Below are 27,447 nucleotides of genomic sequence, written 5' to 3' on the forward strand. Positions count from 1 at the left end.
TTTATGTTGAAAATAGAGGGAAAATAACGACGGAAGTGAAAGAGAGGATGACTATTTCCGTCGTCCGTCTATTTTTTACTGAAAGATCGAGCAGCTGATGCAAATGCAGGATAATGGGAGTGAATCAAAGACATGAAGACAGGCTGCAGGTACATTTTAGGCATATACCCACGCTTTGCAGGCTGTCCCATTTATGGTTATGCAGCAGCGGTGAGACGGGATGGAAGGTAGCATTCTCCGCCCGCCCTGCGACTTGCATAAAGCTTTCGTCAACCATCTGTTGGTTTTAGATATAGAGCATTGCTAATAAAATGTGATGCTGAGTCTGTGACAGATATAGAGTCAAGCCCCTCCCAATTCGGCAGTGAGGATGGTAGTAGTTGAGCAGTTAAAGCTGCAAATACAGGTAGTGGTAAACAAAGGTAGTAAGAATAGTAGTTCAAAAACTGCATGTATGCACACTGGTCATTTATTATCCAAGACATCAGATATATCGCCACCGCGCTATGTAACGATCCAGTCCAGCACAAAAGGAAACTCCTGAGCGATCGTTGATACATCAACATTACTTAACACATCACAGCGTTTTAAATACGAAACGACGGGCACACAACACGGTTATCTATTGTAAAACTTTCACTTATCACAAAGAGTAAATACTGAGAAAAAACAGGCTGTCAATGGGAAAATAAATAAACACTAGTGCAAAGTTGTATAAGAAATAAATACAAATGCAAAGCAAAAATAGTGGATGGAGCATACTGCTACCTCGTATAACACTGCTACAATGTCTAAGAACAATTCACTTGTGCTCAGGTCAACACTTGCGCGCTTTTGCATGCATACATGTTCGCTGTGATGAGAGTTGCATCCATGCTGTATAGTTATTTGTTGCATTGGCTTCAAGCAACAATAAAATAGAAACAAGTCAACAGCACATAACTGAAGATCAGCACGTAATTGTAAGTATGACAAAAATAGGATAAAAATTGCCATTTTCTGTTGTAATCATGCTTCTGGCTTAAATGCATGTAAAAATACAACTTTAAAAATACGCAATTGCACAGCAATAAAAGATGAGTGATCAGCCGTGCTTGGGCGGAACTAGAGTGTGTTGTCTTTGTTCGCTTACTGCTGAATGATCTACACAGTGGCAGTAAAGTTATTGACACATGACACACAGTTATTAAATATTTTAAATCAAATAAAATATTATTGGAAGGATCTACACTTATGACATAGCGAGTTATAAATATATGTTTGTCCAAAAATTGCTTTTGCCTGCTTATCACCTCAACTGTTTGTCCTTATCCTTATTAAACACTGTTTTTGGAGCAGGTAATTAACTGTTAAATGCTTATGTGCTCGAAGGCAGCTTTTACAACGAACATCAAAGTAAATATAGGTCTATAAATGAGATCAATATCCTTAGATGCAAACAGTTGAAAAAATGGAAAACAGACGACATTCTGATAGGCGCCGTAATGAGTGTCATTTATCATAAGAATTATTTTCTGCTCACCGACGCAATCATGGAGTATTCATCTATAGGAAAGTGTGGGTGTTCTAAAATAAACGAACATTCAATGCGCTAATAATCAACCTGATGGCCATGTATCATAACCCCATCGGTTCATGGTGATAACTGAATCGGAGTATTGTAACTTTGTTGACACCACGCGACCACGCGTATGTCTCAGAGCTCTTTCGTCTTTATCTCTGAGTTGACACTTCCGTCTTCAACCTAGGACTGCTCCGTCATTTTGAGAGTCCCTTGCCGTGCGAAGGAGCTGAAAAGAACGGAAAAGAACCGTTAATTTTCGAACTTCATCAACTTGTTTATCTCGCTGAAAAAGTTTAGTTAAGAATGTTTATTTAATATTCAATTTGTTTTTTATTATTTATCACTTTACTTGGCTTATACTCATAAACACACTGCACAAGCAAACTCCTTTTTTAGTCATTGTTAAACTTAGCCGTACAAATGTACATTATATGCTTATATATTCTTAGCACGAACAGCATTGTGCTGAGGACATTGTCAGTTCAGTTAATGGAATCAAAGAAATAAATCATGTCTAATTGTCTAGGCAAATGTGACTCACCCGACGCAACAGAGTATCGCTGTCTCTCGTCGGATCAGCTAGAGCTGGTCTCTCCTCTTTTAAGAATTCGCTCAGTGACTCCATGGCTCTTGTCCGTCTGAAAACAAGCAAAAGTCGTGAAAATATTAAATGCACTCTTAGGGTAAGAGTTAAGACCGCCCTCAACTGTATCAGCCCTTTAGAGAAACAGCTTATTACGGCTTTTTAAATAGATTGTGTGCCTGTGTAAACTGCACATTTTGGGTTAAGCTTTGATGATGATATGTAGGAAACATGAGCATTCTAATTTAAGAACATCTGCACTAATTGAAAGAAAAATCTTTGTCAAGCCAAGATGCAAACTAAACGACATTCACAAGATTCATGCTCCCATGTCTCATGTTGCAGCCCTACCTGTTGTCGGCTCTGATGTATTTTCTCAGCAGTGAGCTGAGCCGGGCTCCGTTCAGAGGTGACAGCGAGTCTCGATCGGGGTGGGCGCGGGAAGCCACACCTCGACACCACGGGTGGAACGGGTGAATTCTGACGACACACGAGGAGAAACGGCAGAAGTTAGAGACTGATCAGGAAATGAATGTGATTTGGATGCCGGACTATCGGCTGGTGCATCAGCTAGGGCTAGATTTCCAGTCACCACTATTTGTTTAGATGGAATGAGGTACAACAACTGTATAACAATAAAATGTAGCGAAGTTTTGAACTCGTCCCGATTCCCACCCACTCCACCCATGCAGTTACATGGGTGGAGATATGCTTGCTCGTTGCAGTATCTACTTTCTATCACGCACATAGCACGTATTTTAATCCCCGTATTGCAGCGCTCATGACACGTCACCTCACATGTTAGTCGCCCGGGACATGCTACACGTCAGGGCCCGTCAGTTGTACGTCAAAGGTCGGCACGCTGCCCGATTCTCACCTGCACTTCGGCATTGATTTGGCGCTAGCAGCTGTAACAAGGACACAAAGCAGGGCCAGCAACAGGGCCCTGGTGGGACCCCGACTGGACCGGCGACTGGGGGCTGGGTGCCTGCAGGCACCCTCCCTATCCTTTCGGCTGGTCTCGTTGGCAGAGGTGACGACAGGCTTTCCGAACCTATACGGCGAAATTATGGAAAACGTCAGACACCGCACAGCACGGATGACGAGCAAAGAAAATAAATATAACTAAGCGGAACTGCTTAAAGATGTCCTCATCTATTCCTCGTTCGATTTCTTCCCTAGCAGCAGAAGTTATACAAGTGGTTTTGATTCGCATTTCTGGCCCATTTTTACCAACTCGAGGTTTTTAGGTAAGATTGCACTACTCGTATAGGATCAAAAACGACGATGTTTCAACATGTCTACGTTAAAGGTTCGCGTGAAAAAACGATATGCCAATGAATGATGTCATCTGTTTTCCCTTTTGAGCTATGATCCGTCAAAATAACTCTAAACGCCTCCAGATGTGCGAAGTTTTCATAACAGGCGTAAAACGATCAACGGGGGAGTCATTAAATGGACGCTTATCGGAATATGGTGCGTCGTGTGACTCCTGCGCTCAGGTGTATTGGCCTCAATTTAGATCACAAAATGATAATATGATTAATTTGCCCTATTCATGGGCAGATCAAAGCACATCTCATCAATATGATATTACAAAACGCTTAGCGAATATGTAGAACTCGGTGAAAAAAAAAACTATCAAGAGGAAGATATACATTACATGGAAGCATTACTATAGGTACAGGTCTCGCGAGATTAAGCGGTAGGTTTTGCACTTTTACCCTTCCGGTTATATCTCAGAAACTAATCGATCTACGATGAAGCCATTTTACACGATCATGGCCGGCTTGTTACCCAACAAGTCGATCGCATCTTCAACACTTAAAAGCTTAAAGGGACCCTCCCACCTTCAAAAAAGTTAACGAATTGGCATGAAAGTGATGTCGCTCGGTTCAGAAAGAGCGAAAACCAATATCTAACAAATTTCATCGAAAAATATTCACCGGTTTTCAAGATATTAGACTTTTACTTTTGTTTACTTTTTGGGATCTCCGCTGTTCCTAGCGACTTTATTTAAAAGTGCGGCATTTGTTGCGCGCAAAGCAGCATATACCACCGTGTGCTACAAAACGTTTTAGTCAAACATTTAAAAATCGTTAGATATCTGCGATGACGTCACACGTTCAGAGGGGTATTCCTATGCATTAGCCCCTCTGAATCAAAATGCTGCAATTTTGAAATTCAATATTTCCGATTTAAGGCATTTCTCGATGTTGTGAGTGCCGAAACCGGTAATTGTGAGCCAGGGACCCCATTTTGGCTGTCTCAACTCAAATCTAATGTTAAGGTGGGAGGGTCCCTTTAAGACGACGAAGATATAGCCTGAAGTACACTAAATTTTCTAGGTGCAAAACCTACCGCTAAAACCCGCGAGACCTGTACCTAGGTAGCTTATACTTTCATCAGAATGATGCTTTTTTGCATAGACATTTACATTTGATGTGCATTGCTTTGGGATATCCGTTGCTTTTGCAATTTGCATAAAAGTTACATTCATGTGCTGAATTGTGCTAAAATGTGCTAAAATTCGAAAACTTATTAGGTGAGCTCACACAGAGCAATATTGTAAATTGTTCGGCACCCGGGCACAACACTTGTTGAAATACCACCTTTCGACGCCAGTATAGTTCCTAGCCAAAGGAGTCTTTTTTTCACGTTTGAAGTTCGATGATGAAACAAAGCGCAGGTGAAAATATCTGTGATAACTAAAGACCAAGGTCTTTTTTATCTATGACGCGTTTCGTTTCGCACAGAAGCTAATGCATTTTTGTTGCAGGCTTCAGGATCCCCCCAAGGACGCATCAAGACGTAATGCGACAATACGGTTCATAGCGTTAAAATTCAGCATATAATCTGCTTAAGCGATATATATATTGAAAACCAACTTCTAAGCATTGACCAAAGCAATAGATGCTTAACATAAGCAGTTATTGCCGCCGCTTTCCATTTTCAAGCAAGGACGATCATTTTCACGTTCGCTGCACCATCATACCTGCAAGTTCCTGTTCCAGTGTAAGACATGGGAGTATGCTACTTCTCGTTACACCGATCGTGACACGTAGGTAAGGTCGCACCGCCTGCTCCGAGCACCGAACGAGAAGTTTCCACGCGCCGCACCGATGGAGAAGTGAGCCGAGAGGGTTCGGCGCGCGTTATAAACCGCGCCGAGCCGACACCTCCACCCCCGCCGCCGCGCCGGGTCGGGGCCATGCACGGGAGGGTCACCCGCCTACGTCACGTGTGGGAGGAACTCTCATGGAGACCCCGTTCCGCCTACACCGGTGACCTGTGAGATAAATCGTCCAGCCGGGGATAGCCCGGATGCCTCTGATCACCGCAGATCGGCGCGGGCGAGATGGGGAGAGATATGGGGCGAGGGGCGGGACACTGAGACACAAGGGGAACGCATGGGAAAATGCTATTGAAGATGCGAAAGAAAGGCGCGGTTACTAGGTGGTAACCTTATTTACGCGTATTTATTCCTGTGTACGAAAACACAACTCATCTTATGTGTGCATATCCGTCTTATGGAGCAGTGGGGATTTATACCTCTTTGTGGGTGCCCAAGCACCCACAAAATCAAACAGAAACACGAATGTGTGCGCCGTTACGAGACGCAGAGATTGATACTCGATTTTAAGGTCCTAGGTCAACCGGTGACCTCTGAGGTCAGGTAAGTGCTCCAAGGTACGGTTCCGTTTTTAGTGAATAACTTCGCAAAAAACAACGGCGGCAGAGCCGCCATTTTGGCAGCATCGTGTTTGTCTAGCTCAGGCGCGTCGAATGATATACTTTTTGTTTCGGTAAGGTCAACTTAGGGTGTTGACCTCGGGTCACGGTCAGGTCAGCGCCTCCATTCGATTCTGCACGTTTTCTTGAGTCCATTGGTGGCTTTTCCGACTCGCTAGCTCAATTTGATCGGGAGTTATTGACGCAAAAAATAATATGACCCTAATGACGTCATAAATGACGTCATACAAGGTAAACATTGTAAAAGTGATGCATCGAACCTTGCAAGGAGTGCATGAAATCACGATTATGTGTGCTTGAGATAGTTGTAGATCGTTCCCGGCGCCAGAATAGCAGTTTTCATTTCCCCCATTGACTTATTATGGCGAGGTCACGAAAATGACCTGACCTCATATGACCGGAAAAATCCGAAAAATGCAAGCTGTGAGACTTCTAAAGGATACTAGGTTCTGCAAGTTTCATTTCCCTGTGAGAACTCCTCTGGCAGTGAGGGCGTTGCGACGTTGCGACATCTAAAGACCATGCAGAGGTTCACTTATGACGTCATAGGTCAGTGACCTGACCTAACCCGAAAATTCAGTTGGTGTCAAAAGATTTGGCTTGAATCAAAGGTCAGGTATGCCAAGTTTCAGCTCTCTATCTTTGGCGTGTTCGGAGCTATCGCGAAAAAAACTCTAGGGGGCGGCATCCGCCCCCCCCCCCCTCGGCCAGCGAGGGTTAAGATTTCAGGTCCCATGGTCGTTTCAAGGCAGTTTACCAGGTCAAGAAAACCAGGACACGGTAAGGGTTAAATTGGACTAGTTAACCCTCGCACGACCAGGCCATTTCTCATAACACGAACGACCAGGGGGGGGGGGGTTGTTACGACCACCCCCCTGGCGTTTCGAAACGGAAGGTCGTAGAGCTTAGCGGAAAAAACCAACGGATTGCTCTCAACGAGATCTCGCGATTGGTGGTATATTTTTTGGTCCTAGGTCAACATTTGACCTACTTTTGACCGGTCAAAGGTCAAATTTTCGGAAAAATAGACTTTTTTCAACTTTCGGCGGCGATTGCGGCAAAACGGTGGGAGATATCGACTTGAAACCTTCACTATCGTGTTCCTTGATCAATTCTCTATCGTTTGGTATGTATTTCGTTTCCCTAACTCTAAAAATGGCGCGTTGGGAGCGCCGGAAGTCGGCAAGGTCACAGTCGGCGGCAGAAATTCGAAAAATCAAAATTTAAATTTTTGAAATCTGATTGTATTTTTGGATTTGGGAGGTCCATTTGCTCCCTATAGAAGCTAATATTGCTGCATATTCCCATTGAGGTGACAAGAATTAGCAAAATAGTGGTTCGGGCGCTTTTCAAAAATAGTACCGGACGCTGTTCCTCTTGTGACGTCATATCTCCGTGACCTGACCTGACCCGGTCAAATTTCTTATACCACACGATAGCCAATGCTTGCCCCAACATGCATGGGAAGTTTCATCACGATCCATCAACCGATGTCCGTACCACCGGTAGGAAACCTCGGGCGTTGGCACTCAGTTTGTGAAAATCCGGCCGGAGGCTGTACCTCTTATGACGTCATAACTCCGTGACCTGACATGACCCGATCAATTTTTTTCGGCAAAAGATGCGCAAAGGTTGCCCCAGAGGGTATTGAAAATTTCAGCCCGCTACAACAAGCCGTTTAGCGTGCACTTCGAAAAAACCTCAGGGGGGGGGTTGATACAACCCCCCCCCCTAGGCGTTCTAGGGTTAAGCGGCAACAGATTCACAAAGATTTTGTGAATAGAGTGAGCAGCGTGGCACGTAGCGCCACAAAATTTCATATATCACTGCCTGGGGCATTGATTTGACACGTGTGTCCCAGGAGTTTTGAGTTCCAATGCTCTCGGGCAGGTCACAAGGTCATAAAGCTGGCGCATTGTCAAAATAGCTCTCAAATTCTAGGATTTTTCTATGTGACCTAAATTTTTCCCTCAATTTGATTGGAACATGCAGGACATGCTAAGATCACCGAGGGCGATGAATGACTCCACTTGTTAAAATATGAGAGATATGCTTCATTTCAATATTTGTGTGTTATAGAACCTCAATTTATATCAAAACGTGACGACGTTTTTGTTTGCATGCTGCAAGAAAGCTAGGTTCAAATGGGGTGAAATTACGTTTTTTGCTGATAACTTAGTAAATAAAGAAGCTAGAGCTTCAACAATGATGTCATTGTGTTTGCTGTGATCAGCCGAGTCGAATGCTATGCGATATGACGCACTCTAATGAGCTTATAGACTTATGACGAGTATGTATGTATACCTTGTACTGTAAGACCGGCTCCTGACTCGGCGGTGCTACCGGCCGGTGACACTTCATGGTACGGTCGGCGGCTCAGCTGGTTAGCCTGTTTAGTAATAGTAACACTGGGAGGTTTTACACTACTGAGTGCGTTGCTTCAAGTGTGTTAACCCGCGTCGGGCCAGCGCGGTGCTTGACGCCAACCGCGCCGGGCCGGGGGGGGGGGGGGGGTATTTGAATACCGAGCCGTTTAGCTCAGCTCATAAGCCACGTAGAAACTCACGGTAAGGGGCATTCGAAAAAGCGTCAAAAATCACAACGAAAATACGCCGGTTATCTTTAGATCATCAGAGGTGATCAGAGGTCAAAGTTCATAATCAAGAATTTTTTTCCAAATCGGCGCTTAACTCGGGAGACAACAAGGCTGCAGCGCCGCGAAAAGCGCATTTGATAGCTTTTTATGTTCTTCCTGGGTTAATGTTCTCAGGTTTGACCTCAGATCAACAGTTTAACCTCCAGAGGGCAAAAACTTTAAAAAACCGTTCTCACCAAAAAAATTATCTGCAATAACTTTTGACTTGAGGAAGTCATGGACTCATGACCTTCCTCTTGCTTGAAGTTGTAGTGTTCGTTTCGTCGCGACGCATTGAATAATCTATAAGTTGACCTTGAAAGGTCATTTTAAAAAAAATTGACCTAAGGTCAAGGTTTTGCCTGATCGGACAAAATCATGTTGCATATCAGTCAATCCATTTCGTCGGCTTGAACACATCTAAGGCATTTTCATTGCTCTAGCTCGTCTCTACAAAAAAAAAAGAAAAGAAAATTGCAAAAAAGAATGGAAAGCTAATATGACCAAAGATGACTTCATTGACATAAGCAGGGGTCACGGGTGCAATTTTCCGATGCAGTGTGTCGTGCTTATCTGTAATCTGGAATTTCATAATTCGATGTCCGATTTTTTACGATGACGTTCGGCCAAAAGAAGCGCCTTTAAAGTAAACTTTCTCCCATTGACCTATAATGGAGAGGACGCAAAGTTGACCTGATCCCAAGTCACCGACCTGGTAAAATGTGTGCTGACGGGCCTCAGTGGTGCATATGATTATTAATTAAAAGGACCCTCCCACCTTAACATTAGATTTGAGTTGAGATAGCCAAAATGGGGTCCCTGACTCACAATTACCGGTTTCGGCACTCACAGCATCGAGAAATGCCTTAACTCGGAAATATTGAATTTCAAAATTGCAGCATTTTGATTCAGAGGGGCTAATGCATAGGAATACCCCTCTGAATGTGTGACGTCAGCGCAGATATCTAACGATTTTTAAATGTGTGACTAAAACGTTTTGTAGCACGCGGTGGTATATGCTGCTTTGCGCGCAACAAGTGCCGCACTTTCAGCTGCCAAACTATTGCTTCCAAATAAAGTCGCTAGGGACAGCGGAGATCCCAAAAAGTAAACAAAAGTAAAAGTCTAATATCTTGAAAACCGGTGAATATTTTTCGGTGAAATTTGGTAGATATTCGTTTTCACTCTTTCTGAACCAAGCGACATCACTTTCATGCCAATTCATAAACTTTTTTGAAGGTGGGAGGGTCCCTTTAACTACAGTTGTTAGATCTGGCACTGAGTTCACTCTTCAGGCTTTCGAACTAGAGCCAATCCATGTTGACTGAGGTCGCTTAAGTACGTTTGCCTTTGCTTTGTTGGCGACTTGGCCGTGCTCCTTCACTTGGAATTTGTGTCGTATCGTATTAATCAGTTCGATAATCAAGGCAGTAGGCGAATTGCATCGAATAACTAGGTAAAATAAAACAGTTGGTGGGCTGACTTCAAGAGAATGCAGTTGGAGTAATTAATCAGCTTAAACTATTTGCACAAAAACCTGGCGATTATGTTATAATTCATGGTTGAAAGGTATTTACACGAAATCATGGATATGTAGTAACCGAAGTTTTGTTGTCAATAGTTAAAACACTATTCTTTAAAATTGTGTTTTTCTATTGAAAAACAAATCTGAGTTCCCTGACAATTTGGCAAAAGCTGCCTGTATATGCAAGGGAGTATGGACCTCTTACACCTGCAAACGCGCGAGCTTTTATCATTCTTGCTGACAAAGTCTCTACATAAGTCACATAGGACAATGCCATTTTACTCAAAGAGGGTAAGATTGCCAAGTATTTCAGTCAAATCATCCTAAAGTGCCCCTGCAACCCGACGGCAGCGCAGTAACTGGCTTGAGAGATTGTGGCTGGAAAAGCAAGAATAATATTTGCCCAAGCGGAACTTATTCCTATAGAGATCCGAAATGCGCACGTTGCGATATTCGGCACGGAAGATAGGCAGCCATGGAGGTACGTACTCAAGATATTCATTTTTACATGTACAAGAGCTAAATTTGTTTGGATATCAGTTGTATAGAGCAGCAGACCAATGTACGTGTAGGGTTATGAAACTCGTGCCTTTAGCAGATAAAGAAGATTAAATGTTGGTGAAGTGAAATAAATAAGTAATCAAGTTATTATGAAAGCAAGTAGGTAGGGGAAGTTGGGGGAACGCTGAATACTTTTTTTCTGACGCCCGTAGCACGCAAGGTAGACAACATACTAGCTATTCTTGTTGGCGTCATTCGAGAGGCCAGTCTTTTGCCTTTCAAACATACCAGGCGCATTTGATAAATTCGCATACCGTTAAGCGCACCAACTAAAAATATCAAAGAAGTGACTTTTTCGGCGTTGCCCCGGACTGCGGGGAAAGCCGAAAATGGGAGAAATGATCTACGAGGAATGCCGACATTGATGTTTTGCCATTTTATCTCAAACTTTATCCAGCATTCATCAAAGCTGACACGCGTTTTAAGAGCTTGAGGACGCTTGGTGCACACTGGAAGTTATAATTGTGTGATATGATAAGAAAATGCCAGGTAAATAATTCCTTATAGGTAACAGGCCGTTGTGTCGGTTGAAAGTGTAATTTGTGTGACTAAAAATTCGCGTTGCTATTCTACAGCAGTAAAGTCCACGTAGCGTGCTTTAACGTGCGTAATTGCACGTTTTCGGCATTGCCCCAGCCAGCCATACTTTCATTTGCAGGCCCATAACTTTTCAACGTGCCGTATAAATTTCAAATAGGCAGCACACTTATGCAAAGACATGCTGAAGATTACTTGACCGAATTGGCCAGACAAACGGTAGCATAATGAGTAAGAAATGCAGCTTCAAAGGCGCATGTAGTACAAGGAACGCGTACCTTGAAAACGCTCTTGGCGCCCTCACAGCCGAAGTATTCCGAATGACGACTCGTAACAAACATGCGATAATTGTAGTCACTTAAGCTTCAGAGCATCACTGACAGGTGGCATCCATGTCTTACGGTTTTCGAAATATCTCGAATTTCGGCTTTGCCCCAATTCCGGCATTGCCCCAACTTCCCCTATAAGAGATTTCGACGCGACTCAAGACTTCAAACAGCAAAAATGGTAATGGAGAATAAAACAATAAGACTGTAATTTGCCTCTTGCAATGGGATCTGCCTTTCATCGCTTCTATGCTCATGACTCATCCCCATTGAAAGTTCCCAGGTAGGACGTAGGTTCCTAGTCTGTTGCCCAAACACCTTTGTCCGGGATTTCACCTCGTAGTTTTTTCCTCGGATCACGGCGCCCCCACGGAGAGGGAGCTCCTCTCGTTCTCACTGACTGCAGCAGATGTTCGGCTCGGTAACTCGGCATATGCTAATGAGTTCCTATCTCTGACTGTGACGTTTGTGTGCATCCCATGCTGCAGTAGGACGTTCCGAGCTGACTGGAACGGGCGTGGACCCGGTACGAACAATCATAGGGGTGTCGCAAACATTTTAGCCTACACATTTGTGGGTCAAAAGGTTCCGCCTTTTCGAAATCAATGCCAATGGAATCATTAGAGTGTATCGTTCTTTTCGTTGGTTATTGGAGCGGAGAGTAAAATGTTTACACGACGCACGAGGCGAGCTCTACTATATGCCCATTTTCCATCCCTAGAAATAAATTAAGACCGCAAACATGTAACCAGTCCCGCACCGCAATAGGTGATTAATCACGCAACACCTTGAGGCACGTCCCCGTCCGGCAGCTCCTGTGCGTGGGACTCAACTTTATGCATTGAAAGCCGACAATCAACTCTAAAAACAGATATTCATGGATTGCTCTCGGGTACTTTCAAGAGCAATGACGACCAGCCGATATTGGCCAGAGTGGCTGCAAATGAGACCACTTAAGCCTTTTGTCGCCTCCTCATGCTTCAGAGGCTTCAACTGCTACATTCACTGCGCATTCAACGCCCTGCAACGCTCGGCATATCAGGTGTCTACTGGCCTCTGCTGCCATGCTTATCGCCGGGGCGACGTGGTTCAGGGTCCTGTAACTGCTAAAGCGCTGCATGTTATATGCAAATTGCACGCAAATGCATGTACGCACGGATTTTCCGTATGGCTCAACTATCGCAGCGTCAACGGATGTCCCAAACTGGCATTTCCTCAGTTGATGGGCTAAATATTATCAATGCTCTCCATATGAAGTCGTTGCCCCTTGGCGGACCTATAGGTCCGCCAAGGGGCAACGAGAGAGGCGGATATATCCGCCTCTCGCTTTTCAATATACGCCTCAAAAATATGCCCCCCGACGTCCCCCCGGCCGGGGTGGGGGGTGGGGGGATGGGGGTAAGAACACTTTTTAATTGTTACTCACCCATGATTGTTGGTCCCGCACTGCTGATGTCTCTGAATAAAATGTCCATCATTTACATAAGTGTCGCCGCAGCAATGGACGTTGAACAAAGCTGCGAATAGAGGCACCAAACCAGCAGCCAAGTTTGTTAGGCTCTCTACTGGCTAGCTTGATGGCCGCCAAAACAACGCGACATGAGGACTACGCAGCGGTAAATATTTATGTGATAATATCAATTGATTTATGAGTAATCGTTACGGAAGGAAGTTACGGGGAAGCGTGTGATCCGAGAAGAGAGTTGTCCATTATGACGTGCCGTGTTGTCGGTAATTCCACCGCCGAGTCATCGTGACGTAATGTTACGACACTGGTCGTAATGTTACGTCACAGCTGCCCTGCAGGCGGCAAGTTTGGTGGAGTGGACCGTCGGATGATGTGTGGCCGTATCATCTGTTTGGAGAACGGGCGGCGTGCCAGCGTACATGACCCCGATGGGGTAGCCTTTATGGCGCGCTTCGTGGACACGCCACGGGCGCATCCAGAACTGTTGGGAGAGGTGAGTGACTGGGAGACAAGCTTCTGAATCCAGTATATCAAATTATTTATACTCAAGAACTGTTACTGACTTACAAATCAAACCATAATACGTTAGTTTATGCTTCGACTTTGTTTTGATGAATTTCTTCAGTAGCTCAAATGTAGACAGAGCGGAGCGACCATCTCTGCGGGCCGTTCATTCATATGGAGAAGCTTGCACGAGTGACGAGGGTCGACACTGGACACGGGAGCGGGACAATGGTATAGAGGCAAGCAAATTGTACGATTCTTGTAGGAAGTCCAGCCAACCTCTTCCAATGACGAGCATCTTTGCCGTAAGGAGATTTGCCTCACGAAGGTGTACATAACAAACATGCCATTTTATTCTTAAATCTTTATCGCTTACGCATATACGAATCAAGAGACGTTACTCACTGAAATTGATAGCAGCTTATCTAAAAAAATATTAGGTCAGCTAGGGTAATGGATAAAGGAATCCAATTTTTGTTGCTTGTTTTATTTTCCAAATAAACATTTACTGTTCGCGAACACGGTAAGCAGGAAGCGGATAAGAACCCACTCTAGCCGTTTCGCCCCTAATTGAGCTAGAACCGCGCGGGAGAAACGAAGGCGGGTCCCATTACTCGTACAGCGGATGGTACCCGATTTAAGGTCTCAGGGCAACTGTGACCTCTGAGTTCAGTTCAAGTGCTCCGAGGAAAGGGTTTACTTTATGGTAAATGATTTCAATAAAAGTGGTCTCAGAGTCGCGAGTTTGGCGTCATCGTGCAAATTCGTCATGATCAGATGCATCGTAGGATTCCCTTTTTTGTTTGGGTGAAGTCAACTTGAGGTGTTGACCTAGATTAGGGCTTATCCACTTAGCTTACAAACTTAGTCTCATGAGGTCATGCTGCGATTCAGCAGTTTTTTTCAGAGTCCATTGGTGACTTTTTCGACTGGCTAGCTCAATTTGATTGGTAATTTTTGATGGAAAACGACAATTGCACCAAGCAACCAGTAACGTCTTATATGGTGTCATGCAATATCTAAAAAACATAATTTTAGTGTCAAACCTTGCTCGTATAACAAATCACGATTCCATGTAATTGAGATGTGAATAGTGCATTTTCCACATCGTAACAGTCTTGCAACCGTGTACATATGTGACTTAAAGACTATATGTATAATGCGAAGGATACCAGAAACCAGTATAACGCCTTTTGGGGCGACTAACGGAGCGAGCGAGAGGGTGGGCCTTGCACGTGCGAAATTGCGAGGGGGTACCTCCAACTGACTTGTGCACGGCACCCTACTAGCTGGTCTCCAGCGATGTGCCAAATTTGAGCACAATCGGCCCAGCCGTTCTCGAGATCTGGAAGCGGCACCCTGCACGTGCGCACGTGCAAAATGGGTCCCATCTGACTTTTGCACGGCACCCTACTAACTGGTCCCTAACCGTGTACCAAATTTGAGCGCAATCGGTCCAGCCGTTCTCGAGATCTGGAAACGACCCCTGCACGTGCGCACGTGCAGCAGCACCCCAACTCTGGCACATGGATATGCATTGCCTAGTGGGTGCCTACCTACATGCCAACTCTCAGCGCAATCGGCCCAGTAGTTACCGAGATATTGCAACAATTACAAAAGTGACACCTCTTCGTTTTGCACGTGGCACGTGCATAAGGGGTCACCCACATGCATCGGGAATAGTGCAATACTTGGTAGAAGGAATGGAGCTACCCTACAAAAATTACCGCATGTAAATCGGTCAAGTGGTTGCTGAGATATAAGCCTCGCAAAAGCGTGACCACGGCCGGCCGGCCGGCCGGCCGCTCATACTCAGAAATTTCCGTTAATCTAAGGAAAGACTACGCTCGCTTCGCTCGCTCCGTAATAATGACTTGTTCATGAACGTCAATATATATTACTGACCGGGCCGACGAAATTATTTGGAAACGAGGTTTGCAAAATTGACGTAGGCCCGAGTGCGAAGCACGAGGGCCGGAGTCAAATTTTGCAAACCGAGTTTCCAAATAATTTCGTACGGCTGAGGTCAGTAAGATTTTTCCTACATGCCGCATACCTGCTAAGTAGTTTTGACAGGTTTTGGTAACACTTTTATGCAATTGTTTTGTCCATAATTTCCTAACAGTGATTGCGGTACTGCTGTGGATAAAGCTTTAAAGGAAATTTATAGAAGAAAATGCATCAAAACACCTTACTTCAAAAAGAATCGCGTCTGAAAATATCAACTCAGAATGGCACAACTGGATATCCAAGAAACATAATGTATGAATAATTTGCCACGACATAAGAACAAGAAGATATAATATTCCTAGTGAATAAACGTGAATTTTCCAGTGCTCTTGCAAGAATCTTTTCTTTATTTATGTAATCGTACTTTGTTGATGCCCCAATGGCTAAACATTCGTGAAATACATTATATTTTCCATATTTTACATGTTTGTTTCGAGGAAACTGTCAAATGATAATGCAATAAATTAGGCCCAAGGTATCAGTGGACATCAAACGAAGATAAGACAACAAGCGATAACGGATTTCGATTAATAGGCGCATATCTTAGGTACCATAATTTCGGCTTTGTAACCAATACAAAATATTTCAAAACCCTTGATAAGCAGAGCAGATATTTTTTACCAAAAAATGTTAGTTTTCTATTTTTACGCGGCAACATGCAATAATGATGTCAATTATACATTCCCTGTCAATTATACCTCTGGGCTAATGCGATAAACTGTAGTTTAGAGGTCATTGCCCTGGGCAGTAAACCCAGGCAGTAAACTTTTGTTTCCTGCCCGGCCTATCAAATAACATGGCATTTTGACACCGACAGTTTCTTGGTCATAGTTTTACTGCCCGGCTCGTGCTGTGCTTAAGACATACCCCGGCATGTAGGAATGAACTTTCATGAACTGTTCGTGAACAGACCATTGCTCGTGAACAGAGGACGAATGGAGGAATTCGTAAACTATCAAGCAAGCAAACAAATAAACAAACAAACGTTGTTCACGAACTGTTCACAAAGAAATAAAAGAGCGACCCCTGGAGGAATCCAGTTGCTTCGCACATTTCCAGAACAATCAAGTGACTTGCATTTACACCGTAAGCTTTAACACACAGCACCTCGACTTTGCTATTTTGGATAGAACCTTCGCCAAGTGGCCACAGCAGGTCATGGTTTAGCATGAACTCATCTGTATATTGTCATATCTTGTAGCGTGGGGCAATAGCCCCATGCTACAAGATATGAGTGATTGCCCCCACGCTACAAATAATGAGTCATACACCATACAATGTTTAGTTTCACTCCCACCCTCCCACCTCCACATCATGTTACCCTGTCCTCCGAGAGGCCCGGAATCCCCTCATCGAGTGGGGAATGCACAGCTGCCCGGAAGATGAGGTGGGGGCCATCTGGATAATGTCACTGCGGACACGAGGACAAATGAGTGTTTGGCTTCCGGCCGCGATGTGGTGACTTGTGCCATATCTTGTATACTAGGATGCGGTTGCTCCCAAGGGTGGGAAGCGGATCGGTGGAATGTGGTTAAATGGGAGACGATGTGATCAGACCGGGCCGGTGCCGAACAAAGTTGATACGATGCTGTGAAGAATGGGGAGTATGTTTTTGAAGCGCATATGTTGTTCAAGTTCAACAGTTTGCTGCCAACTATATCGATGTTTTCAGGATTTTGACGATTGTTTAGCGGCTTTTTGCTAATTTGATTGCGTAACGGAAGTAATCAAGAATCGTTTTATTTCGGTGAATGAGCCCCGAGGCGAAAATTGGAGTAGGTGTCAACAAACCCATGAGGTTCCTTCGATCTATGACTTTTATAGCCGTAAATGAAAGTAAGAGGGGGAGTCATTTAGCCAATTGGACCACCAGCTTATGCACCGAAACAGGACGTCATCCCATTGGGAATAGTGCCCTATTGATGGGTGAACTGCCCTGAGGTCTGAGGGTGCTTTTAGCTAGCTTGTGAATAGCTGTCATTTCATATAGACTAGAAGTGTGGTTAAGCCGGTTAAGTTTTTTTTTTTAATAATTGATAATTAAAAGCATTCGACAATCAGGTGCATATATTCTAGTGCATATATCAGAGTACCTAGCTACATATTCTATTTTGTAGGAAGTCGTGGCCACCGCCTGCACCAACCGTTCGCTCCTTTTTACCAGTGACGTCGAGCTGAGGTCCAGCTCCGCAGTGCCCCCTGCGGGCTCGCACCCCTCGATACGAGCTCCCAGATGTCGCGTCGCTCGTTCGATTTGCCACCTCCGCGGCCGGTCCTCCGCTCCGCTCTTCCGCGAGGTGACGCTACTGTCCGTGCACGGCGAACCGTGCCGTGGGGACCGGGAGGTAGCGGCAGTGCGGTGCGGTTCGGTGGGGGTACGGGTGGTCGACAGAGGTGTTGGTCTTTCCGCGGTCACGGCGCGAAATGTGAACCGGACTTCAGGATTTCCACCTCAAATCCGAAATGTGAGTGGACAACTGTTTGGTTTTGAGCCCCCTTGCGTTTATTGTTTTAGTGTAAAAATGTTTATGAATGGTAGTTGGGTATATCTAGCTATTTTGAGATATTTGGACAATGCTTTTTCAACAAACGGCCAAAGTTTTCTACTTGTGGTTATCACTTTATTCCTTTTACTCTTTATCGTTTCTATCAGCGTACTATTAGTTTGTAAAAAGCTATTTTTAAGGTTATTGATTAGATAAATTTTCATGATCAAGGCGTTCTTGCATGTAAAATTGGTATACGTTAGATAGGTTAGATACTTAGCAAGTAGCAACAGGAACTAAGAACTAAGAACTAAGGAACTAGGAACTAAGGAACTAAGAACTAGGAACTAAGAAATTCTTACAAATTAGTTGCATGCAATGCCTGTGGTAATTCCAGGCTGGTTGCATTTTTTTCATGTGCATCGCTTGCATGCACCCCGATGTAAAGCAAAAACTGTGTCAACCAAACGTCACGGCGTGTGTTCGCCACAAAAATAAGCTTTGCAGTTCGATCAGGCGTCGCAGGACCGTTATCCCTGATTTCCTATAAAACATAAACAACAAGAAAATATAGGAGCTCATTAATAAATGTGCCACTGATGAAAGCATTGCAATAGTAAGTATCCTACCATTCAGAATGTCTAGGGCTCGGTCCATATAGAGCCCCTTTGCTGCTAAGTGGCACTTAATTAACTATTAAAAGGGCGACACGGCAGATGGGTTCGTATAGCCGCCCTTGGTACACAGTACACACCTCACCAACGTTACCAAAAGTGTCCCTTTGAATAAGTGACACCTGGCAAAGTGACACTATTCAACGGGTTTTTACATGAACTGGGTCCAGGTCATCTAGAGCCGACTGTAATGCTACTATTGCAAAGCTCCCGACGCTCGCGTGTAAAAATTCCGGAGTTATCCTTCATGGGTGCGTGTTTTTCATCTCGGTTCGGGTGCATTCCGTTGCCTGAAATCTTTGCGGTGGCAGCATGCTCTCTCACCTGACACTACAAGTACAAATAGCCTTAGCCCGGGGTGCTTACCGCGCTAGTTTCCGGACCATTGCACCGTCCAGGCTTTATTTAATCCCAGTCCCAGCCTTGAGACATACCGGTTTGGTGCTAGGCTGTATAGTTGGCAGGGGCACAATCTCTAGGTGTGAGCTTTTTGACACATCTGATCATTTCACTGATAAGGCTGTATATGGGTCGAATACTTGTCGAGCCACCGTTAGAGCTCCTACCAGGTGTTTGTTTCCATTCTGACTCATTTTCTGCTTAGTGAGCCTTTTTGTAAGCGACTGGGAAGTACGGCATACATGCATGGATAATCCGTTTGTCAGTGTAACCACAGGGTGCTTTGGATATGGCAAGCACATGTGTTTTAGTAGGGTTACATTCTGGTAAAAGAAATATCTGTCATAGCATTGCGAGCGTTTGTTGGGTATTACTCATGCTAGACATTGCAGTCCGTTATGTCAGTAGCAGAACGGGGCTTGTTATAAGCGAGCATTAAATGCTGAAGGGAAAACGGTATTTTTAAAATGAAACTAGCTAAATAAGACTACGTGAAATTTACATAAGAAACATTGTTGCACATACTACGAGACCATAATAAATCGTTTATATAAACAAAAACTTACAGTATGCCAGTAATGATGTCAAAGTGAGAAGCTCAAGACACATTCGATAAGGCTTTATCGTCATTATTATAGCATTTTGATGAATAAACAAAACTGTTAAAGCCACCTGTCTGTGCTAAGTTGTTTTGGACCGAGATTGAACGTTTATGATGTGTTCCTATCTTTGTTGACCGTTGTTGACCTGTAACTACCTGCATTTGTTTGAAATGACCTATGCTGACATGCGATGTCCTATATTGACGTGCGCTGACCCGCGTTGACCTATGACGGTACGCTGACCTGCGCTGACCCCACTGCAGGCGGCTGCACGTGCTCAGCCCGCTGCTGATCTCGCTGACCGTGCTGGTACTGGTTCCGAGGAGCGGGATGACCGTCACCGACTTCCAGTACCGGGTACCGGTGGGCTACTCTGTCGATATTTTCCACAGGTGAGCAGAAACAGTGCGGTTAGCGTATCTGTTATGACCATCTTCGATGGTATAATCAAAACGGGAACATCATGCGATGTATGCCCAGTGATCTGCATGAGCCTTAAAACAAAAATAATTTGTGATTCGCCAGATAATGGGCGAAAATCGGAAACTTTTATGAATTTACATGCCATTTCAAAAGAATAGCAACAGCCAAAAGTCATATTAAAGTCAATTTGTCGAAGTTCGTTTAAATCGGTCCCACCCACTTGCCTCCCCACTTTTCCCATGTGGGCCGCTAATGTTCCGGTCACGATTTCTGCAGATTTGAACAGTCTGCATCAGTACCTGTGACATGACTAAGGTTTGCATTTATGTTTGATATGCTCCCTGAGACAGAGTTTTTTTAACGTCAATGGGCTTCGGTCAGCGTTGCAATGAAAAACACCGGAACTAGATGAAACAGCCGTTTGCCCGCCGCTGCAAACGGGACTGCAGCCTGTGAAATGCAACAAAAATCGACCACTTAAATAAAAAAGTGCAATAAAATGTTGTATCACCGTGTATTTTTGGTTGTGCATTCCTATTTATAGGTAATATGATATCTGAGATAGATTAATTATGTGTCTCAAGCTAACGTATCTCGAGTCTTATTTGATATGATTGACTGCTCCATATCGGTACCACAGTAATCAGTAATACAGAAGTGAATAGATAAAATAAAAGTGACCTTCAGTAGCAGAACTGTCCATTTGACTCGAGATTAAAGCAACGGACTCCTACCGGAAACGGTCAGCGATGCACTCGCTCAGCTGTTGATCAGCGTGGCCCCGTCCAGAGCAGCTAACTAGGTGCCACGCACAGGTAGCATTCCCGAGTTTAGAGGGTATAATTCATAGAGTGAAGTGTTGGTTTGGGAGTCTGGTGCTTCATGGGCAAAAATTATTTTTGATTTGAAATTCCAAGCTCATCGTGAACATTATCAAAAACGTTGCAAATGCACAAACATTTATGAATGAGTTATGAATTGCGATGACCGTCCAAATGCATAATTCCAATGCCCATAAGGTCTATCATTTGCATTTGTCAAAGGCATATCCGTTTCAAACGGTTCGGTAAATCTCACACCGGGCTAACTCTGTCCTCCATATGAAACGCATGCATATTTGGAAAATTGCCTCTTATGCCTCGGGAAACGCCATTTATGTCCCTCATCGAACAAGTAGTGTACCCGGTCTCTGGCAATCAGACGGTACTTACACACCCGACAACAAGCCACTGTTGTCTGTCGGGTCAGTCGCGACCTAAATTCAAACGTTATTAGGCCCGTAACCGATAACAACAATCACAAACAGCTGAGATGATTGGCCTTCAATGGTGCCATTGAAATGCCGGTACAGCAGCATCACCACGTTGGAATTTTCATAGAAGCTGTTATTTCTTAGTTCTTACAACACAAATTGGTATCAAGTGATTGGTAATATTTTGCACGCCACGAATACTGAAATCAAACTCGTATGCTGTCAAAGGGTTTTTACCGTTTCTCGTTTTCATCCACTAGTGTCGTGAAGTTTCAAGACAAAAAAAAAAACTAACAGCCGTTGTTGTCTGGTGTCTTGACATAAAAGTTGGCAGCATGAATGAACGAAAGCACAAAAGAACCTTAGCGACAGCAATAGCAGCAGCTGCACCAGTAGGAGCATCATCTGAACATTGACACGAAACTCGCTACTGACTCCTAACCTTCCTTATAAAGACAGATAAGCTCCAATCGGGTTTGACTGAATGAATCGAGATGCAAACAAGTCCATCTGATACCGGCGGCATTATTCTGGTGATTACGTTGCCTTAGACCTATCCAAGCGGATTAGCACCATCATACTGCTAAACAGATAAGACCCAAGGTCAAATCAAGGACTGACTTCCTCTCCTGTGAGATCCGTTCAGTGACACCGCCCCTCCCAGATTACAAACGAGTCTCTCGCTTTCACGGAAATGCAACTTAACCTGCTTCGCTTAGAAACTTATAGCATTCCGACTTTTCATTACACATTTATGCATTTAGTTTTTTTTTTTAATCAATGTTATCAACGCAGCCGACGTGGTTTCCATCTTATTGATCGTTTTTATCAAGTACGCAGCCCAAGAAAAAAGTAAAACGTATCGTTACATTCTGTGAAAAGCCCTTTAATCGCTTGGAACTATCTCAAGGAAGATAAAAAATGCAACAGGTGAATTGAGCAGATATAAACCGATAATCACCCAATGACCCAATAGCCAATAGGCATGAGACTGAAAATGAACATGAGGCTTCACGAGAAGTCATATAACTGTGCAATGAAATTTCCTTATTTTTATTCTCCGAAAGTCAGCACGCGCACAAACAAAGAACTACGAATGGTTTGAATATAATCATAAACAAATACTATCCCTACAAAGGGCATATTAACCTTCGTGCATGACTGCATCAAATCGGGGCAATAGACTCGAATGTGTACGAGGCGCTGGGATAGAAACAACGTCGTACGGTGCATGCGCACTGAACTGCTGTACAAAGCCAGCCTCCCAATTCGTGCCATGGCACCTACCTAGGTCTGCTATAGAAAGGTTAGGTCAATATATTTCTGCTGAACTGAGCTCAAAATCGCCCTCGCCGAGCAGGATGTTTTGCAGCAGAACGATCGAGGTCAGCTTGTTTAGTCCAGACTGATGGCAGCTTTGGGTACTTGCACATTGACGACGCATTGAGCGAAGCTCGCTTGGTTTCGTTCTCCGTGCCAGCAGCAGTGCTTGGGAAGCATGGAAGTCGGCGGCTGAGAGTGGTCATGGGGTTCTCCTCAGATTTATGGAGCTGTTCTCGTCCGATTAAATTGCACCGTGGAAACTCGATGCAGAGCTGGCGCTCGGTTGAACAGAGCATTTTTCGTCGCAACGGCAATCGCTGAGATCAGAAGCCCATTCAGCATTTGCCGTTGGGGGACGCAATTGACTTAACCATATGAACAGGAAATTGGTGTCCAAAGCGTTTAAAAGTTGAACAAAAGTAAGCTAAACCTTGTCTTCAACAAAGGAAAACATGTCTCCATTTGCAATTAAGCACAACCAACCGCGTGCCTCTGACCTTACGCTGGTCATTTGTAGCTGTTAGCGCGCCGCCTAAACCCCACCTGACCTGACCTGACCTCACCTGACCTTTCTGTCGGCAGGTACGGGCAGATGGCGCTCCTGTTCAAGATCCTGCCGCAGGAGCAAGACCTCGTCACTGAACAGAATTTCGGCCATCACCTGTACCTGGGGAAGGCCAGTCAAGTATTCTCCCCGCGCTCCTACTACACGGAGACCACGCCGCACAACGGCACGTTCCGACTCCGACCGCGGTTCGACTTCTGTCGCGGATCCTACGAGCTCCTGCAGGCGCTCTTCGCAGACTTCCACATCGACGGCACCGACAAGCCGCACAAAGCACTCATCTCGGCTACACCGCCAAAATGGATCGCCGAGAGGCTTGGCATCGAGCCCACCTACTTCAACAGCTCCTTCTACTATGTCTTGGTGAGGTTGGAGCGACCGGTGCGCCGCGTGCGACTGGCGGGAGACCCGCGCGTCAACCGCAGGTTCAAACGCAGCGCAGCGGCTGCTCCCGATCCCGAGGCCGCCAACGACAAACTCATCAGCACGTTTGGGACACACTACTTCTCGAACTTCGCCACTGGGGATTTCGTGTATCAGGTGTACGCGTACAATCCTCAGACGTCACCAAAGCTAGAGGAGCTCTTCGAGAGGTCTGAGGCTGAGCCTCACCTTCTGAACGGGTCCAGCCGTCTCTTCAGTCCCTGGTACGCCTCACACATTGGGCGGGTGACGCTGGCGAGTGCGCCGTTCAAGTTCCGGCAGATGATCGCGCCTCAGTTGGGTAAGCAGGTGTGGTTCAGATACTACCAGAGCCTGTTCTTGCTCCTGGAGAGCCAACACCTGCTCAGAGAGACCGAGAGGTACTCTGGCGTCATGGTGACCGGTATGAGGCTGAATGGTCTTCAGCACGTCATCGGCAACAGCACGCTCAGGCAGAGGTTCGAGGAGGTGGTCAGCAACATGTTCTTGCTCTGGGAGCATAACTTGTAGCCTCGTCGATGTCCTCCACGAAAACGCTCCTGTGCTGGTCACAGTTGAGCGGACTTCGCCCCCAGAATCCCCAGCGCCCGATGTCTAGACCAGACATCACCACTGCTCATTCCCCAAGTTTCTAGACGTCCTCAGGACACGCCATAGACCCAGACCGAGAGTAACGTCAGTTCCGGCGATCCCCATGACATGTGCCGGAGACCAGCGCAGCGTTCTGTGAGAGATGCAGTCTTCTCGCGCGTCATCGACCTTGCTGCATCACTTCCGGCATGGCCAGCCCGGTCCAGTGGCGACGGAGCTGACCCGACAGACTCAAGTTGCCTGACCGCGCCACCGCTACTCAGCAATGTCCAGAATTCTGGCGACTGAGGCAACTGAGCTGTGCTGGGTGGGTGAACCCGATACCTACCGCAGTCGCCTGACAACGGGTGTTGCCATCGGGGCGGAAGACAAAAACAGTACCTATGTGGGACACTCTAGTGAGAGACAGAGAAATCGAGCTTATCTTGCCTTGTCGGTGAGGACACTGTATCAGAGTGCTATCCGCCTAGCGGCTCATCGTAAAACGTGCGTCGATATAGTACGATGATGTCGTTGACATCCAACGAAGTGCGCAAAGGCAGTTGAGTCCAACTGCGCATAGTCAGTCGAACACGTTCGTATGTATTTTACCATATTTGGTCAACTGTCACGTGCCTGTGAATACATATTACATATGTTGTAAGTTGACTGCTGTCAAGCTCAAAAAGCCACATGGCGATATAGTATATTGCCTATGTCTGTGTGCGTGCCGATACCTTTTGCGTTTCAAGAATTGAGTTGCTCACGTTTTTCTCCATTTTTTATGAGATTGAAAGGTGTACGGAAATAAAGCATGGTTTCGATGTAAATCAGTCACTTTCAACTAATCTGAAACTGAATTTTGCGCATTTATATAGAGCTTTGACTATTTCCTTGTATTGCCCAGTATTGCCAACAGGTGCACAAAGAAGGACTTTATCCTTGGTTTTCCCTCCCCGATGCGTCGCTGTCAAGTAGCTTCCCTCCCGCGAGATCACTGCGTCATATTTCTCTAAAGACGGCCGGAGATAGAGGAAGGCAAACTGACGAACTCAGCGACTTATAACGCAGCTAATATCGAGTTATATCGAGATCATATTGAGTAAGCCTTTCTGCCTCTTTCCATACGGCCATGCAGCACACAGATTCAACTGGTCGCCATTCGTTGGATGTGTACCACTATCCACATCATTTGTGATGGTTATCCCAAGTAATTTTTACAAGTGCATTTTGTAGGCATGACTTGTTGCTACATGCTTGCCAATAAATTAAAGCTACCTCTAGAGAGGCATCATGTGATCTGTGCGGTGCGCGCGCATTGTGCCAATAATGCATTTTTGGCAGCCTTTCGGACTGGAACGAGGTGTGATTTCTATTGTTTGTTAGATGACGAATAAGTATGTATCTCTGTATTGTGATATGTTTTGTTTCGTGTAAATATAGATAGAAATCAAGTACGTGGTGTGCTAAGAGATATTCGTAGACCAGTAACTCCGCACCTCGCTGGAACTAGGCAGGAATTTATTTTTCACGCCCTGCTAGGGAGGTTGGTAAGCGACGTTCAAAAGGTCGTCAAACAAAATCAAATTAATCTTAACATGTTTTGAGTCAGGTTAATAGGTTGGGTCATTAGAAGTCATCGATGTCTGATTTCCCGATTTCAATATTCTAACACAAAATGAATTAGGCTCATAAACCAATGCAGAGCTATAACGTTGGACAGAATTGAATCTGAAATTGAAGACTGAGAATTGAAGTTATAATTGCTAAAACGTTCTACGATTCTACCTTGGCTCAACGGCGCGGTTTAGCCTCGAAAAGGCAAAACCGTCAAAATCGGATTTTTGCGCGAACAGTTTGGATGCAATACCTTATGAAAAAATGCACAACAATTGACAACATTGTTTCAATTGACAACATTGTTTCATGTGGCTTGAGAATGAACTGTTGTTCGATAATTTGCCAAACAATATAATATTTACTTTTTACTGAATTTCCAATTAATCATAGAGGAAAAGGCCATTTAAAATCCTAACTACATGTAGGTGCATTTATTTAACCCCAGCATGTGCCTGTCGTCCAGACACACCAGATGTGAGGGACAGAGGTGGGCGTAGCCAAATTTTGGTCCGCTACTCCGCTAATCCGCTATTTGTATTTCGGGACTACCTAACTTAGTCCTTGTACCTGGTTGCGAAGTAGCGGATAGCGGGACCTAACTCTGAACAGGAGAAGTAGTGAGTAGCAGAGTTAGAAATGAATGAACTCTGCCACTCCGCAGCAGACAGCGGGACAACCGAGCGCTCGCCACCAACACATCGAGCGTGAGCCGCCGCACGGAGGCATCAAGGTAGATGGGACTTGGGAGACACTAACCCGGTTTACATAGCATTTTTGACGAGGCTCTAGCTCGTTAATTTGGCGATAATTTCGATGCAATGGTCTTCAAATATTTAGAGGGGATCATTTTGTAAATTGTTAAGCACCAATCACCATTGGCATCTTTTGCAACATCACGGACGGAGATATAAGCTTGCAACAAACCCTGTGTAAACGCGTCTACTGTCGCAGTGCGCATACTTGAATTTATTACGCTCTTCATAGCAATTCACTCAGGTAACGGTGGTTCTTATTGCCATACTAACTATAAACATACCGGATTTTTATTATTATTCTAGAACTATCTAAGGTCAGAATTAAAGCAATGAGACACGGCATGGCAACAGACCCTCATACATAACTGACATAATCCACTCAATCAATCGTTCAATTGAACACTGCTACCCTCGGCATCCCAAACTTATCTATAACTCTCTGAACTGTTATGTGTTACCTGTAGGACGTAGGTATTTTCGGGGAGATGCTGCTCATACCCGTCATAATTTTGAACGTATCTTATGTCCTCACAGATGAGCTAAAGTCCTCCCGGCCCCCGGGTCTTTTTTTAAATACTCGAAACTATTTAAATAGGTCTACATTAACATACAAATACAATCAAAAGTCAGTTACGTCGATTGCATTGCTCGTAACATTTTACTGTTATCCTGCCGTAAGTTAATCTTTCGACATAAAAGTTCCTCCTGAAATAAATTTATTTTCCAGAGTCGCAGGTATAGGTATTTCGGGTATGTTACGATTGCTCGCCTGCAAAACACACCGGTAAGAGATGTACAATGTGCATCAAGTGACGGCCCGACTCTGTAGTAAGTAGATCAGACAACAGGTCTGCAGTCTTAGACACAACACGACACCGACCAAACATGA

General features: G+C 44.8%; 1 protein-coding gene across 1 annotated transcript; it reads left to right on the plus strand.

Annotated features, from left to right (window-relative positions):
* Positions 1–17,826: 17,826 nt before the first annotated feature.
* LOC122376279 (torso-like protein) lies at positions 17,827–25,638 on the plus strand. Its single transcript, XM_043356079.1, has 3 exons — positions 17,827–17,931; positions 19,891–20,019; positions 23,208–25,638. Coding segments are annotated over exons 1-3 (1,047 nt in total). The 5' UTR covers positions 17,827–17,929; the 3' UTR covers positions 24,124–25,638.
* The last annotated feature ends 1,809 nt before the right edge of the window (positions 25,639–27,447 follow it).

Source organism: Amphibalanus amphitrite, unplaced genomic scaffold, assembly GCF_019059575.1.
Source record: "Amphibalanus amphitrite isolate SeventyFive unplaced genomic scaffold, NRLGWU_Aamphi_draft 002082F_arrow, whole genome shotgun sequence".
Lineage (NCBI taxonomy): Eukaryota > Metazoa > Arthropoda > Thecostraca > Balanomorpha > Balanidae > Amphibalanus > Amphibalanus amphitrite.

What these genes read in the sequence shown, in the direction of transcription:
- LOC122376279 (XM_043356079.1), top strand. An exon ending in TCTGTCGATATTTTCCACAG is followed by an intron (nt 20,020 to 23,207) that starts GTGAGCAGAAAC and finishes TTCTGTCGGCAG; the next exon opens with GTACGGGCAGATGGCGCTCC.